We start from the raw sequence: 15,694 nt of genomic DNA on the forward strand, positions 1-15,694 counted from the left end.
TGGCACTAACATTTGGGTATGTCAAAATCTAGGGAAGTGGTCAGTGGTGTACAATGTTGTGTGTAACAGTGTTGGAATAATACGATTGTAATGTTATAACCAATATGTAACAGTATAGGTGGCGTGATTTAAGTGTGTATGATATTCTGTGTAACAGTATAGGTGGAGTGATTTAAGTGTGTATGATATTCTGTGTAACAGTATAGGTGGAGTGACTCAAGTGTTTATTATATTCTGTGTAACAGTATAGGTGGAGTGACTTAAGTGTGTATAGCATTCTGTGTAACAGTATAGGTGGAGTGACTTAAATTTGTATGATATTCTGTGCAACAGTAAAGGTGGAGTGATTTAAGTGTGCATGATATTCTGAGTAATAGTTGGCAAGTGACTGGACTGTAGTGCATGTTATATGTGTAACATAGGTGATTTAATTGTAGTGCATGTTGTCTTGTGTAATAGTGTAGGTGGAGTTATCTAAGTAGTGTATACTATTCTGTGCAACTGAGGGTGGAGTGATTTAATCATAGTGTATGTTACAATCTATGTGTAACACAATGAAGTGTTACGATCTATGTGTAACACAATGAAGGTAGTTTTGCTTTGGATTAGTGCCATTTACTGGAGCAAGATATACTTTACATGGTGGCAAGTATAATTTGTGGAGGAAGAACCCAGAAAACCCCAAGTAAGAATCATGAACCCACAGGAAACTACTGGAAGCTTTCTCACATACCCACACTGACCAAGCTCTAGACTCAAACCCACATGGACACAGGTGAAATGGCAGTGACCGGTAACAGCAAAGCGCTTTAGACCACTCAGTCACCCATCAGTATAGGTGGGGTTAAAAAACCATATTATAATATTCTGTGTAACAGTATAGGTAGAGTTAAAAAAAAATGATGTATGATATTCTCTGTAACAGTATAGGTGGAGTTAAAAGATGTAGTATGATATTCTCTGTAACAGTGTAGGTGGAGTTAAAAAATGTAGTATGATATTCTCTGTAACAGTATAGTAGGTGGGGTTAAATAATGTAGTATGATATTCTCTGTAACAGTATAGGTGGAGTTAAAAAATGTAGTATGATATTCTCTGTAACAGTATAGGTGGAGTTAAAAAATGAAGTATGATATTCTCTGTAACAGTATAGGTGGGGTTAAATAATGTAGTATGATATTCTCTGTAACAGTATAGGTGGAGTTAAAAAATGTAGTATGATATTCTCTGTAACAGTATAGGTGGGGTTAAAAAATGTAGTATGATATTCTCTGTAACAGTATAGGTGGGGTTAAAAAATGTAGTATGATATTCTCTGTAACAGTATAGGTGGAGTTAAAAAATGTAGTATGATATTCTCTGTAACAGTATAGGTGGAGTTAAAAAATGTAGTATGATATTCTCTGTAACAGTATAGGTGGAGTTAAAAAATGTAGCATGATATTCTCTGTAACAGTATAGGTGGGGTTACAAAATGTAGTATAATATTCTCTGTAACAGTATAGGTGGGGTTACAAAATGTAGTATGATATTCTCTGTAACAGTATAGGTGGGGTTAAAAAATGTAGTATGATATTCTCTGTAACAGTATAGGTGGAGTTCAAAAATGTAGTATGATATTCTCTGTAACAGTATAGGTGGGGTTAAAAAATGTAGCATGATATTCTCTGTAACAGTATAGGTGGAGTTAAAAAATGTAGTATGATATTCTCTGTAACAGTATAGGTGGAGTTAAAAAATGAAGTATGATATTCTCTGTAACAGTATAGGTGGGGTTAAAAAATGTAGTATGATATTCTCTGTAACAGTATAGGTGGGGTTAAAAAATGTAGTATGATATTCTCTGTAACAGTATAGGTGGAGTTAAAAAATGTTGTATGATATTCTCTGTAACAGTATAGGTGGAGTTAAAAAATATAGTATGATATTCTCTGTAACAGTATAGGTGGAGTTAAAAAATGTAGTATGATATTCTCTGTAACAGTATAGGTGGGGTTAAAAAAATGTAGCATGATATTCTCTGTAACAGTATAGGTGGGGTTAAAAAACTATTATAATATTCTCTGTAACAGTATAGGTGGAGTTAAAAAACTAGCATGATATTCTCTGTAACAGTATAGGTGGGGTTACAAAATGTAGTATGATATTCTCTGTAACAGTATAGGTGGGGTTAAAAAATGATGTATGATATTCTCTGTAACAGTATAGGTGGAGTTCAAAAATGTAGTATGATATTCTCTGTAACAGTATAGTAGGTGGGGTTAAAAAGTCTAGCATGATATTCTCTGTAACAGTATAGGTGGGGTTAAAAAACTATTATAATATTCTCTGTAACAGTATAGGTGGAGTTAAAAAACTGTAGCATGATATTCTCTGTAACAGTTTAGGTGGAGTTAAAAAATTGTAGTATGATATTCTGTGTAACAGTAAAGTTGGACTGCTCTAAATGTAGTGTATGATATTCTTTGTAACAGTGTCGATGGAAGTGACCTAATTTCTGCTGAATACAAACTGTAATGTAATATCTGAAACTCATTACACAACACCAAAACATGAAAAGTGCTTAGACTGACATGCACTTTAGCATACTATCTTAACCTTCACAAGAGTTGTCTTTTTTCAATCCACACTGATGCCATTTTTTTTCACGTTTCTAGATAGTCCATAAAATACAATACAGTGTAACCTATGTAAGAAAATGATAAAAAGTTGCAAAAAAGAATTAATGGAATTAAGACAAATAAGGAACATGGCGGTAATAAACAAAGAACAAAACAACACGTTTCAATACTGTGTTTTAATCTGTAAAACAGGATCTACTACATGACCCCTCCATCTTTTGTAGTCTAATAAGGTTAAATTATTAATACACTGTACATGGGAATGATATAAACTTGTAACATAAAATAGAAACTTTTAAAATGAAAATCTTAATTTTTCATGTTACACATAAAAAATTTGTTTCTAGAATAATTGGAAATTACTGAACTGTGAAGGAATAACATTTATATTTTCTGTTCTTTCTTCTGCATCAAAATATAAAAACCTTAACAAAGTTGTTTAAGATGAAACAACTTTTTTCATTAACAGCATTCTTGTTTCCTCAATAAAAAATGAGTCTCTATTTGCAACTGATTTTAAAATAAGATCATTTCATTCTCAACAGAAGAATCTGAAATACTGCAAATTATAAAAAGCAAGCATAAACACATTCATGAATTTCCATTCAACAACCATATTCTGTATGGCACACATGAGTGTAGTGGCTTCATTATAAACACACTAAAGGACCATTCAAAGACATCTAAGGGAACTATCATTCCTTTATCAACAAATGATAATATGCTTAACATTCTAGCTGCATGAATTCCTAGACAGAAATAAGACATTCCTGAGTGGGTCCTATTAACAGGATTGGAGAAGGTCAGTGTATAATGCAGAATAACTGAAAGTTTCTTTTAATCAAACTATATTTTTATTTTGTCAAAGAATTACACTAATTTCTGAGTAATACATAGATCTGTGGCTATTGCCTTCATGCAGTGGCAGAAAGCTTACCTCTGGAAAATACATTACCAAGATGTCAGGGTTTCATCTAGGATTTAGTAAATTTTGGCCCTGTTTTCCCATTAAGTTGAATAAAGTGGACCCAATCTTGAAAAAATGGGGGCCAATCTGGTCATACAAAATGACTAAAAACAGAAGGAGAACAAGAAGAGTGTTATAACATAGCCCATTTTTTAACTGGTGTTAAAATATGAAAATAAAAATTTATGTTATTTCTTTACCTCATGTTTTAAAGGTTTTGGGGTTATCATTATCACTTCAAAGTACAAAACTATAACTAGGCACCATTTCCACCACACAGTCATCACTCGTGAGTCCAAGTTTTGAAACAGTACAGAATGCTTAAACTTTGCTGTCACATGAAAGTAGCCACTGAAATTAAGGATCTCCATCAGTGTACCTAGTACAGATTGTTCTTTGAAAGCATAACAAAAATATGGAGAATCAACATAAAAATAATTGTGTACGATGCACCTACAATAATATGATCAATCTATGCCGATCACTCGGATTCATCAAAAGATCAATATGGCATAAGAATCGGCTTGCACACTATATGATGATCCTGATATGTATGACTGAGGAGTGTCGGGAGAAGGGTTGATGCATTAATGCAATAATGTGCAGCAACAATTAGCACCATAGAGCACTCTTATGAAAGATTTGACAGGAAAACAGGAGGCCAAATTATCAAGAATATCATGAATAGTTGGCAGTCCAAATTAACACTGTTTACTTGCTTTATTCACACTATAAATGTTTACTTTGATATAACTTTTTCCTTATCAAGTGAATCCAGGCACAGTCTAGTGGTTGTGTTTTTCAAACTCTTTTGACTGCCACTGCAGATGTTTGAAAAGTGATTGCATCTGTGAAATGCTGAAATCAGTTGAACTAAGGGTGCAATTTTTTAATGAATCAAATATGCCTTATTACATTAAAATATGCCTTTTTACATTCAGCTGAATGTGATTACATATATCTATTTTGTTAAAGAAATATAACAATTAGTTCGTGATTTGGCATTCCTTGGCTACCGCTGCTCTTCAATCAACTGAAATGGTTATATATAATAGCAACACTCTATCTCTACAACATTTTGTCAGTTCTTGGGAATAAACCATGCATGATTCATGAAAAATTGTGTCCAACCATTAATGTTGTGTGATTAAAAGATTTTGCACAACATTTCAATGTTAGCAGGAATTTCTGAACTGTACATCCTAGATGCAACCCAGAGGTGTGATGGACAGATGGTTGGTAAGAAAGGAAAATAAATTGAAAGGAACTTTGATAATATAGTCGATAAATGTTTCACACTTGTTATTTAATACACAGCTATAATTTTCTTCTTGTGGCAGATAATGTCAAGCAAATATTTTCACTATGACAATAATTTCCACCAGGACAAAAGTGAGTAACTGAAAGGCATGAAACTTCTTTGTGCCCTTTCATCATTTATTGTAAAGCAATTAAAGCATTCCAGAGAAAATGAATGATTATACAAATCTCCAGTAAAACCATCAATTATTTTATATATCTTACAAAAATCAACCCCTTTATTGTCTGTGAAAAAAGCAAAATAAGCCAAAAAATGTAACATGCATTGTACAACAAATCAACCATTTATCATATCACAGGAATGTAATTTTTTTATTTTTACGAAATCAATCAACTACCTTCATGAAATTTAAACATACAACCATATATTGATGGATGATTGGAATTTAAAATAAAAGATCTTTTAGAGCTAAAGAAAATTCATTTGGGGAGATGTAAGCTTGCTCTACTGTTTACTACTCTTGTGAGAAAAACATTTCTTTTAATTTGTAAATTTATTCCATGCAAAAGGTTAACCGAAAGTAGAAATATTTCCATATGACACATATGCCATGTCAATATGGTGCAATTGAAGGCTTAGTTCAGGAAAAAAGGCCAAGTTTTAAATGAAGCATGACTATCAGTCTGTCCAAATTATGTCAGAAAATGCTTCAAATTGAAAATTTCCTAATTTAATGGCAAGCCTCATAAAATATTTCACTTAAATCCACTTAGTCCTTCAAAATGTAATAAGTAGCAACAAATTTATGCAATGTGACAGATATAGGTAGAAACTGAAATATATGCCCCATCCAGAGGGCAAGAAAGAGAAATTGGTAAATGTTACTACCATATATATATATATATATATATATATATATATATATATATATATATATATATATATATATATATATATATATATATATGTTGAGTCTAACTGCAAACTACAGAGAACCAGATCTGTTGCTGCATAATGTGCCAGCCAATACCCGTCAATGCAGACTGTCAGTAGTAATCAGTAAAATGAACACAGACCTTGATCTGCCAGCACATTATGTGAGGCTGAAAAGAGGCAATATTGTTTGCAGTTGGATTCTAACAGTGAGTGAGTATATATGATATGTAGTCTGTGTTAGTAAATTCTGAGTAGACAATTTTTCCAATATTATACTCGAACACATGAAGAAAGGTTGTTCATTTTATTTGTAAATGCCTTTATTACTATTCCAAGATCATTGTTGGTGTAAATTTAAGTCTTTGAGATCTATACGATAAAAATTTTCAATCAATATTAGTACAAGGAAAATAATTATATAGGTGTAAGGGACAGTAATGATACCTGGGGAAAGATAATCTTTGCTAACAAAACACACACAAATGTGGGAGGTTATGCATTTGAATTTCCTAGTAATTTGATATGTATTTATTCTTTATGCACACACCTAAAATTTATGTGCATGGACCTGAGCAGTTTCTGTGAAAAGGTGGTCCGGTCCCAGTTTCCAGTCTCTTCTGTCTGGATAATCAGCCATGTTACATAAGCTCACATATATAAGTTCAGGATTATATTTTGATGGAATAAACTCGAGTATGAAAAACTGATTATATTGAGACAATGATGCCATTAATGTATCTATTAGTTATTTAGCATAGCTGGTATAAAATGACCTTGAAATTTGACCTTTCTGTTGCATAGTTGTTAGGGGCTGGTCCTCCTAAGATCAATGGTGTACATGCATGATGCATGCTGGATGTGAATCAGATATTTCCCACATCTGACATATGCAAGAGGCATGCACTTAACTTCCTTTTTTTTGGGTACACTTGGCAATGGTAAATAATTCTTTGAAAAATCAAAATACCAAGTCATTCTGATTGAATTATATATGTTTTAAACAAAGTACTTTAAAATGGATCAACCAGTTAGTCATATTGATTCCAGATGTTAAGGAACCATGGCACATTTTAAGGTCAGAATCTTTATTAAAAAAGTCTTGTTTAAGTGTTACTTTCATTAACAATGCAAATGGATCTTTAATTGTTGAGACAGGCTTAATTACTGCATATAATTTGTATTACAATGTCAAGTACCCCCTGTCGAGTTTGGGTGTAGACTAAGCCTAACACGCTCTTCATAAAAGGCGATATTTTTCCATGTTTTGGCATTATGTTCCAGCTGAGAAGGTTTTAGACTTTGAAAAGCTTGTGGTTTATATAACAGAGAGTACCCAGAAAGGACTGACACTCCACTGTCCAAAAGAGTTTCCAAGACTTTCGATTTGACCATTTATTCTTTTTGACTTGCCAAGTGTTTAAACCATCCTTGATATTCACATGTAATACGATCTTCAAGTTAACCAGTGTGGCAGACATACTGGATGTAAGAATGGCATAATGTTTCTATTTTGTTCAAACAAGACATCATTATAAGACTTTTTTGTTTTGAAAACCCCATTCCAACATGACCACTCGTTCAGCAGTAGTGATAACAAGATTTTCAAGATGGCCAGTGTGGCAGCTTTATTTGATATACAATTTGTCACCACTTGCAGTTAGGACCAACTGGATAGTATACATCTTTTGGTGAATTTGTTTGGTCAAATACTGCTGTCATTTTGACCACATTGTCCATATTAATATGGATATTTACTGAAGTAGTGATAACAAAATTTTCAAGATGGCCACCATGTTGGCCATATTGGATGCAGACTGACATCATTGTCACTGAGGTCCAACTAGACACCACAGGAAGCCTTTTAATGAAAATCTCAAGCTGCTGACTTTGCATTTAAATGGAGTAGCAATAACCAGATTTTCAAAACAGTGCCATGGTGGCTATTTATGAGGTCAGATCAACACCACTGTCATTTCAGACCAAATAGATGTCATAATTAGTCTTCTAGTGAAAACCCAACATCGACAGGACTTTCCATCTGGGATAAAAAGAAGCAATAACAAAATTTTCCAGATGGCTGCTGTGGTGGCCATATTGGATGTCAAAGTGGCACAATTTTCATTTATGACCAATTAGATACCCTAATCACTCTTCCGGTGAAAAACGCATGTTGATATGACCTTCCATTCAGGCAAAGTAGCGAAATTAACAAGCTCTTCAAGATGGTTAACGTGTTACCATATCAGATGCTAAATCAGCATCATTTTGCACTGAAGATCAACTAGACATGATAAGAAGCCTTCTGGTGAAATCCTCCTGTCATAGTGCCCACATTGGATGTCAGATTGGCACCAGTTTCATTAAGACCAACTAGACATTGTAAAAGTCTTTTAGTCAAAACCATGCTTTCAGGAAAAGATTTTCAGGAAAAGATTTTCAAGATGGCCACTATGATGGCCTTATTTAATTTCTGAGCATCACCATTTCACTTCAGACCAACTAGAGACAAATGTGCATATAAAGTTTCATAACAATCTTCTAAGTAGTTTAGGAATAGGAACAACAAATTGTGCTAACAGATGGACAATAGATAACATAAACCAGTTTTGGAATACCTAAATTTAACCAGGGCTGAATAGCCAGGATTGTGCTGATGTGCCATTAAACCATATACATAGATATATATGCATATACACTGTCAAGCAAGAACCTACATTAAAATGGATCCATGTACATGTTAAGTTTAAGCAAATTTTTGTACACATCTAAACTTTCCATCAAAATTAACAGGTTAAGTATATTGATAATGATTATTTTGGTTCCTTAATCCATATAATAAAAACATATTTAACAAACCGTCATTACTGCTCTTTCATATACAAAAAATGTTATTTCATGAAAAGTATCTGGTTATATGGAACATGATAATCAATGGAATGTGAAATGGCAAGGCATATGAATATCCAAACTGTACAGGGCTCGAATTTTACACAAATCATGTCGAAGTCCATAAGGATTAATAGTTTTCAAAATCTACTAATCCTACCGAGTTTTTATAATCCACAGAAGTTGGTTACATCATAGGAATGCTGTAAATGATTCATACCGATGGATAATTGATAAATTGTGCTTCTAGCAGACAAAGAGAATATCTAAACCAATGACAAAACTTTGCCTTTCAGTTACAATTTATTACTTAATATGAGGATTAATACCAAAACTCAGACAATTCCCAGTGTAAATTTACTAGTCCAATGGTAGGTATACTAGTTTTGGGATAGTGGACTACTGGTAATTTCAAGACCGGCTTAGACAATATGGGTGGTAAAAATGAATAATGCCAATCGCATGTTGCCTTCCTTTATGTAGCAGGTAAGTTCATTATTATATTTATCCAGACAGGAATAAATGACCATGTAAAGTTCATAGAACACATACTCTTTCAGTCTATACCTAAAGAAGAAAATACAAAATTATGTCTCATTTGTTGATATTATGTTAAATACCAAAATATACTTTTATCAAAAAACAAGAACTTCAACAGATTATATGTTACTTACTGTTTAAGTACTCATATAAAATGTAAAATACAGTACTCCCTCATTATAACACTATCCTTGGTAGTCAGAGAATATGTCCTACTGCAAGATTGCCTATTAATGAAGTGCACGAAACAGTACTCCCTAGTTATAATGCTATCGATGGAAGCGATAGAGTATACTGCTTTATAATTAGGCAGCATTATAATAAAATATATAACACTATTCCCTCATTATAATGCTGTCAATGGGAGCCAAAGAATATGCTTGCAGTGAGACAGCTTTATAATAAAGTACATAACATTATTCCCTCATTATAATGCTGTGTATGGGAGCCAAAGAATATGCTTGTAGTGAGACAGCTTTATAATAAAGTACATAACACTATTCCCTCATTATAATGCTGTCATCAGGAGCCAAAGAATATGCTTGTAGTGAGACAGCTTTATAATAAAGTACATAACACTATTCCCTCATTATAATGCTGCCAATGGGAGCCATATAATATATTTACTTATAGTGAGACAGGCTTATATTAATGTTCATAACACAGTATTCCTCATAAAGCTACCCATGGGAGTCAAAGAATACGCTTACTTAGAGTGAGAATGCCTTATAATTAAGTGCATTACGCAGTATTTTCTCATTATAATGCTGTCAATGGAAGCCATATATTTACTTTTAGTGAGACTGTCTTATAATCAAGGACACAGAACTGAAATTTACTACTTAATGGAACAAGATTCATAAAAATACATTTCTTGCAACAATAACTGTCTTACAAGGAGAGGCCTTATAGTGAGGGAGTGACCTTTTTTTTTTACCAGCAAGACAAATTACGACGTGTATTATTTAATATTCCGTACATTACAAAAAGCTTCAATATTCATATTCAAAATAAATATACAATGTATATAATATACAAAATGTGACAAAGAGAAGGTATCGTTATATGGTATTCATGAACTGGTGCAAAATTCATCACATATTTGTAGAGTATTGTATATCACTTGTGATTTGTTGTCAACTCTTCAACATTAGTACTGCAAAAGTGTTGACTAATTAAACTAACCAAAAATATCGCAAGTGTTCAAACTATGATTTGTACATGATTTTCAAAGGCAGAAGACTAAGTAATGATTTATGAAGACATTCTTGTCTAAAAAAAATATGAAAAATAATTTAAATGTAAACAAACTGATCAACAGATATGATTGCATACAATTAACTGTTAGTAACAAAAGTAAAAGTTTTTGTATATTTATGACACAGATACTTACTGGAATAAAACAGTAATTGGCTTCAACATGTACATTGTATATACTGTATTCATTTTGTGGAAAGTTAAAATGGATTATGGAGAGAAGAAAAGAAACCTCTCAAGACCTACATCTCAGTCTACCAACATAGCAACCATGGTGTTCACTGGTTAAAGTTCCAGATACACCAATTAAATGGTGCAGGTTCAAACCTTCCCATCACTTCAGTTACCACTGTGTTCTTGGGCAAATCATAATATTCCTACTGCTTGGCAACTAAACGGCCTACTTACGCTACTTTGCCCAAAAAAAACTAAACTGAAATCTTTTTTAAAATGAAAGTTTCTGGTCCCTAATTTGTTTTTTAATATTACTGACCTTTAACTCAGTAAAACGAAACTCCTCTATCCGAAAACCAAACGAAATTTCAAGGTTCCAAATGTCAAATTTATGATAAAATGAACTCCATAAAACAAAGCATGTGGTCAGCAAATGGTCTTTATCAGCTGACAGCCATGGTAAGTAAAAATAAAAGCTAGCATAGAAACATACACAGGTGTACTGAAATCCTAATTATCACAGACTGAATGGCTATGGATGTCTTGCTAAAACATAAATTTCTCCATTTGAGATAACACCTGCTCACATATCATTCTTAACTGAAGAAAAAAAGAACCAGAACCTATGAAAACTGAAAATGCAACAAAACAAAATGTTTCTTTTGGTGATTTTAGTCTGAGAGGTTTCTCTGTATATTGGAATGATTTTTAAAAAATAAAACCCTGGCATGTTCAATTCTGACATACTCATTTCCCAAGTTTTACAGTACCAGGTATCACACCAAAAAAAAAAAATATGAACCAACAAGAGTGAATACCTCTCACTGCTTGAAGAACAAGTCAAGGGTTATGAGCAATCTGCTATTATTATTTTATTAGCAGCAAGTGTCACACTAGTGTTATACAAGATGAACAATTAAATCAACAATAAAATAATACACATAAATAAAACCGAGAATTACAATCAAGAAGGAACATTTACATTTGTATACCATCTTAACAAAAAAAACCATACTTTGAGCTCAAAATATTATTTGGTTATAGTTCATGAAGTTAAAACTCAATAATCACACACCTAAAACATTTTCCTCATTAAAGGTATATAATACATGAAGACTTAGCTTTCTTAGTCTAGCTCTCCACTCAGGTGGACTTGGCTTTCTTAGTCTAGCTCTCCACTTTGGTGGACTTGGCTTTTTTAGTCAAGCTCTCCACTCGGGTGGACTCGGGTGGACTTGGCTTTCTTAGTCTAGCTCTCCACTTGGGTGGAATATTTTCTCAATGAATATTGGCTTGTCCAATAAAGCACATACAATTCATTCTGAGAGGGATTTAGCCCACAAAGTTAAGTTGTAAAGATACACAAAACATGCATCATAGTAGGCTCCAAGATCATTATGTCCTAGGCATAATTTAGCAGCAATCTCTATTGTGTATGGTGTATAAGGATTGAAGCAGGTGCATTAAGAAATGTCTATTTTTACGCAAGTTTGAACAAGAGAGGTGTGCACTTATTAAGGTAAGTGTGGGTATTTCAAACATGGTAAAATGCTACTGGTAAAGCAGAAGTATGCCCATGAAATCCCAGTTGTTATTTGTGGTTTTCTTCCGGCAACAAAACCAATACTTGCTGAATGAGTATTGTGGAATCCAATGAGTCTCATGGTCTATTTTTGAGTACATGTACATACATAAGGTAATCGATCAATTTGTCACAGTCAATACTAAAATAATTCTGATTACATGACTTTAGGTCTCTAAGGAAAAGAAGCATCACACGGTACGTAAATGATAACTTGATTGGTTTAAAGCAAATTAGACAGTTAAAACATGAATAATTCAAATGAATAATACTGTAGTGATAAATTTTTTGTGAATACCTGTAAATGTTAAGCATTGGTTTCTCTTTTGTTTTATCATTTTTCGTCATTCTCCTTATGCAATTATTGTAAATGCAATGTAAAACAAATCAAGCACCTTGTGTATTATGACTATAAACTAATTATTAAATTATTACAAACTAAAATAAGGCAATTTTTCATTCTTAAATCTTAACAGATAACCTTAAAGACGTAACAAATGTTGCAATACTTAAAACAAGAGTTAAGTACATTGGTTAGATCTGTATCACCTATAGAACATAAGAAAATCCATATTTCATGATTTGAGCTACACAAAACCCATTATCTACAATTGATTTTTAACATTAGCTGACCAAAAATCTCTCATTCATGAAAGTTTAATCCCTAGTTTTCTTAAGACAAAAGAATGTTTGTACACAAGAATTTTGTAAAACATAGTGTCTGTATGCACACTGTTATGTGACGTATCCAAATGATGATTTACTGCACGCAAGCAATGCCTGACATAATCGAAGTATTACAACACTGGCAAGTGACTACATGTCATTCTCATGGCTTGAATATAATACAGTCTCTTTCAAAATATATCACTGATTAACCACTGATATGTAAAAGAACATTTGTAACTCACATTTCTTTTTGAAAAGGAAAATCATTATATAGCAAAACCTGATTTAAACAACCTCTATTATTAGTGACAGATTTTACTGTCCGAACAATGGATTACCTTTTATTAAACAAACTTTTTTAAAACGAAAGTAAAAATCTTTCATGTTGAGGTTAATGTAGGATGTGGATGGACACAAAAACAGCTGGACATGCACACAGGAACCAAAATGTCAAGCTTCTGCCATAGCTGGCTCAATATAATAATTCAACATCAGAAGCAGAAGTTGTAATAAGAGACGATCATACATACTAATTAGCAAGATGAGTCCAAATGCACACTTTCACAGACCCAGATCTGCCATCACATAATTTGCCAGCAGAATTGGGTCTCTGCAGTTTGTTAGAAGTAATCCGTAGAACAAACACAGACCCTGATGCAGTATACCAAAGCAGATCAGGACTTCTTTTGTTTTTCAGTTGGACATAAAAACAAGGATATACAGTATATCAATACTACAATGAGCAATTTGATTTCATTTATCAGCCCTGATCTCTATACTTTGATTATTTTAATACACTGCTTGTTTTCAGTAACTCATCATTTGTTGTATGTAACTCGCCAAAATTTTAACACAAAACATGAACAAGGAATCATAATGTTGCTAACAGTGCTGTCAGCTGTCAGTTGTTGACAATGTTGTCAATAGTTACTTTATGACAATGCTGTCCTGCCATAAAGTGATACATATATTTCACACATGACAACAAAGGTTACATAAAAATGTCCTTGAGCCCACTACCACATGCATACATACTACACTGGATTAATGTATCTCTATTTCCTGTAAACAATGACAACAGCAGAATATAAAATTAATTAATTGTAATTGATTGTAGAGTCATGTATATAAAGGCTTAACAGCCAAATGACATAACAATATACATATATATAAAGACAGTATCATCTGTATCCAGTCACTTATATTTAGGCATGTACAAAGAACTGTATACAGCACGAGGAATGTCACTGCCATGGTAATCTGTGTTATTTTACCTGAATATATTTTTGTATTCTACAAGAATATATTCCACTATTTTACTCTGATACACTATACTAGTTGCTAAATTTGCAGCTGCGATCTCTGGCCATATCAGTGATGGGCCAAACACAATTGCAACACTGTATGAATTCATTCTGTTCTCTTTTTCACTTTCTATCAATCTGAAAAATACAGAGAAACAGAAACTGACATTAAAAGCTTTCACAAGTAAAATTCAGAAGATGGAAAGAAATAAAAAATGATTTCAAATCTGCCAAAGTTGAACATCTTAGAAAATCTAGCATTATTGCAATTCTCCCATGATAAATCCAACTCTGAATGTCACAAATTTTTAGCAAAATATTTTTTCATAGTGATAAACCCACTCCCTACTTTTAGAAAATCCTGACAAGGATGTTACTGTGATTTTAACTGTGAGATACATATTTGTAACTATTACACTAGGTGACATTACAAACAAGTTCCAACTAAAATTGTCCAGTAGATTGGCTTCCTTGTTAAAGGAATTGTATAATGCTCTTTTGAACAGTATTGTCTTTCCCCCCATGTTTTTGTATGTCCAGAAATACACAGAGCTAGCCGTGGTGGATGCCTCACAAAGGACATCATTCTCATCAATTTACTTAAAAGGGCCTTGAACAGAAATAACTTCCACTGGAAAACCAAAGTTGGGAGCCAGGAAATCCAACTCATTCACAGTTATGTAAGGAGGGAATAAAATGTCTGGCTGAAATGCAATATTCTTCAGTAAAAGTATGCTGTTAAAACCAAGAACATGGAAGCAGGGGCTATAACTCTTGTAAATGATGTTGTGGAATACTGGAAATCAATCTGAATGCATGCAAATTTTGGCTGAAATTAAAAAACTCTGATACTATTTGGCAGAAACCCAAATCTGGATTATGAGCCATAAGTACCATAACTCTTCTAAAATAAGACTAAATCATATAAGTACATGTAAGTCATTGTGATAGTAGTCATAATTCTTTTACCAGAACACATTAAATGGTTCTTGAGTTTTTCCAATTGCAAGAAACATCTAACATGAAGATAAAAGTTAATTTTCAAGGGCTATAACTCTATCCTAAATGGAGTTGACAATACAAAACTTATAAGAGGCAGATCCAGGTTCATGAGCCAAAGTACACACCAAATCTCATCAGAATATACTGAAGGGTTCATGAACTATGCTGGTTAGAACAATCTGCAGTAGGGGAGATATAATATTTAAGAAAAAGGGGAGAAAAAAAAATTCACCATATTCACAATAAAAAGACAAAATCTTTAAAAAGGCATACATATACATAATTGGTTATTTACCTACCAAATAGCATACAATTATGTAAGGTGTGCAGAGTTATGCTTGTTAAAAGTGACTTCAATCGGAAGATGTTAAATATGGTACTGACAAGATCCACAAAAGGAACATCTATGGCCATAATTAAATGTGCAGATCAAACTGGATCTTAAGCTATGCTGCTTACAAAGATCTGATTTACTGGAGCTGCAAGGACATATGG

At 32.9% G+C, this 15,694-nt stretch overlaps 1 protein-coding gene across 5 annotated transcripts in view; it reads right to left on the bottom strand.

Moving 5' to 3' along the window:
* Positions 1-2,782: 2,782 nt before the first annotated feature.
* The window catches only part of LOC149776562 (rho GTPase-activating protein 15-like), a 108,922-nt gene continuing 96,010 nt past the window's right edge, over positions 2,783-15,694 (bottom strand). For all 5 annotated transcript variants that reach the window (XM_089941021.1, XM_089941023.1, XM_089941022.1 and 2 more), the window contains one exon: positions 2,783-14,335. In XM_089941021.1, coding sequence (XP_089797147.1) covers positions 14,164-14,335 — 172 coding nt within the window. In that variant the 3' untranslated portion in view covers positions 2,783-14,163. The remainder of the gene's footprint in view (positions 14,336-15,694) is intronic.

The sequence above is a fragment of the Sinohyriopsis cumingii genome, chromosome 18, assembly GCF_028554795.1.
Source record: "Sinohyriopsis cumingii isolate HCF-2022 chromosome 18, ASM2855479v2, whole genome shotgun sequence".
NCBI classification, from domain to species: Eukaryota; Metazoa; Mollusca; class Bivalvia; order Unionida; family Unionidae; genus Sinohyriopsis; species Sinohyriopsis cumingii.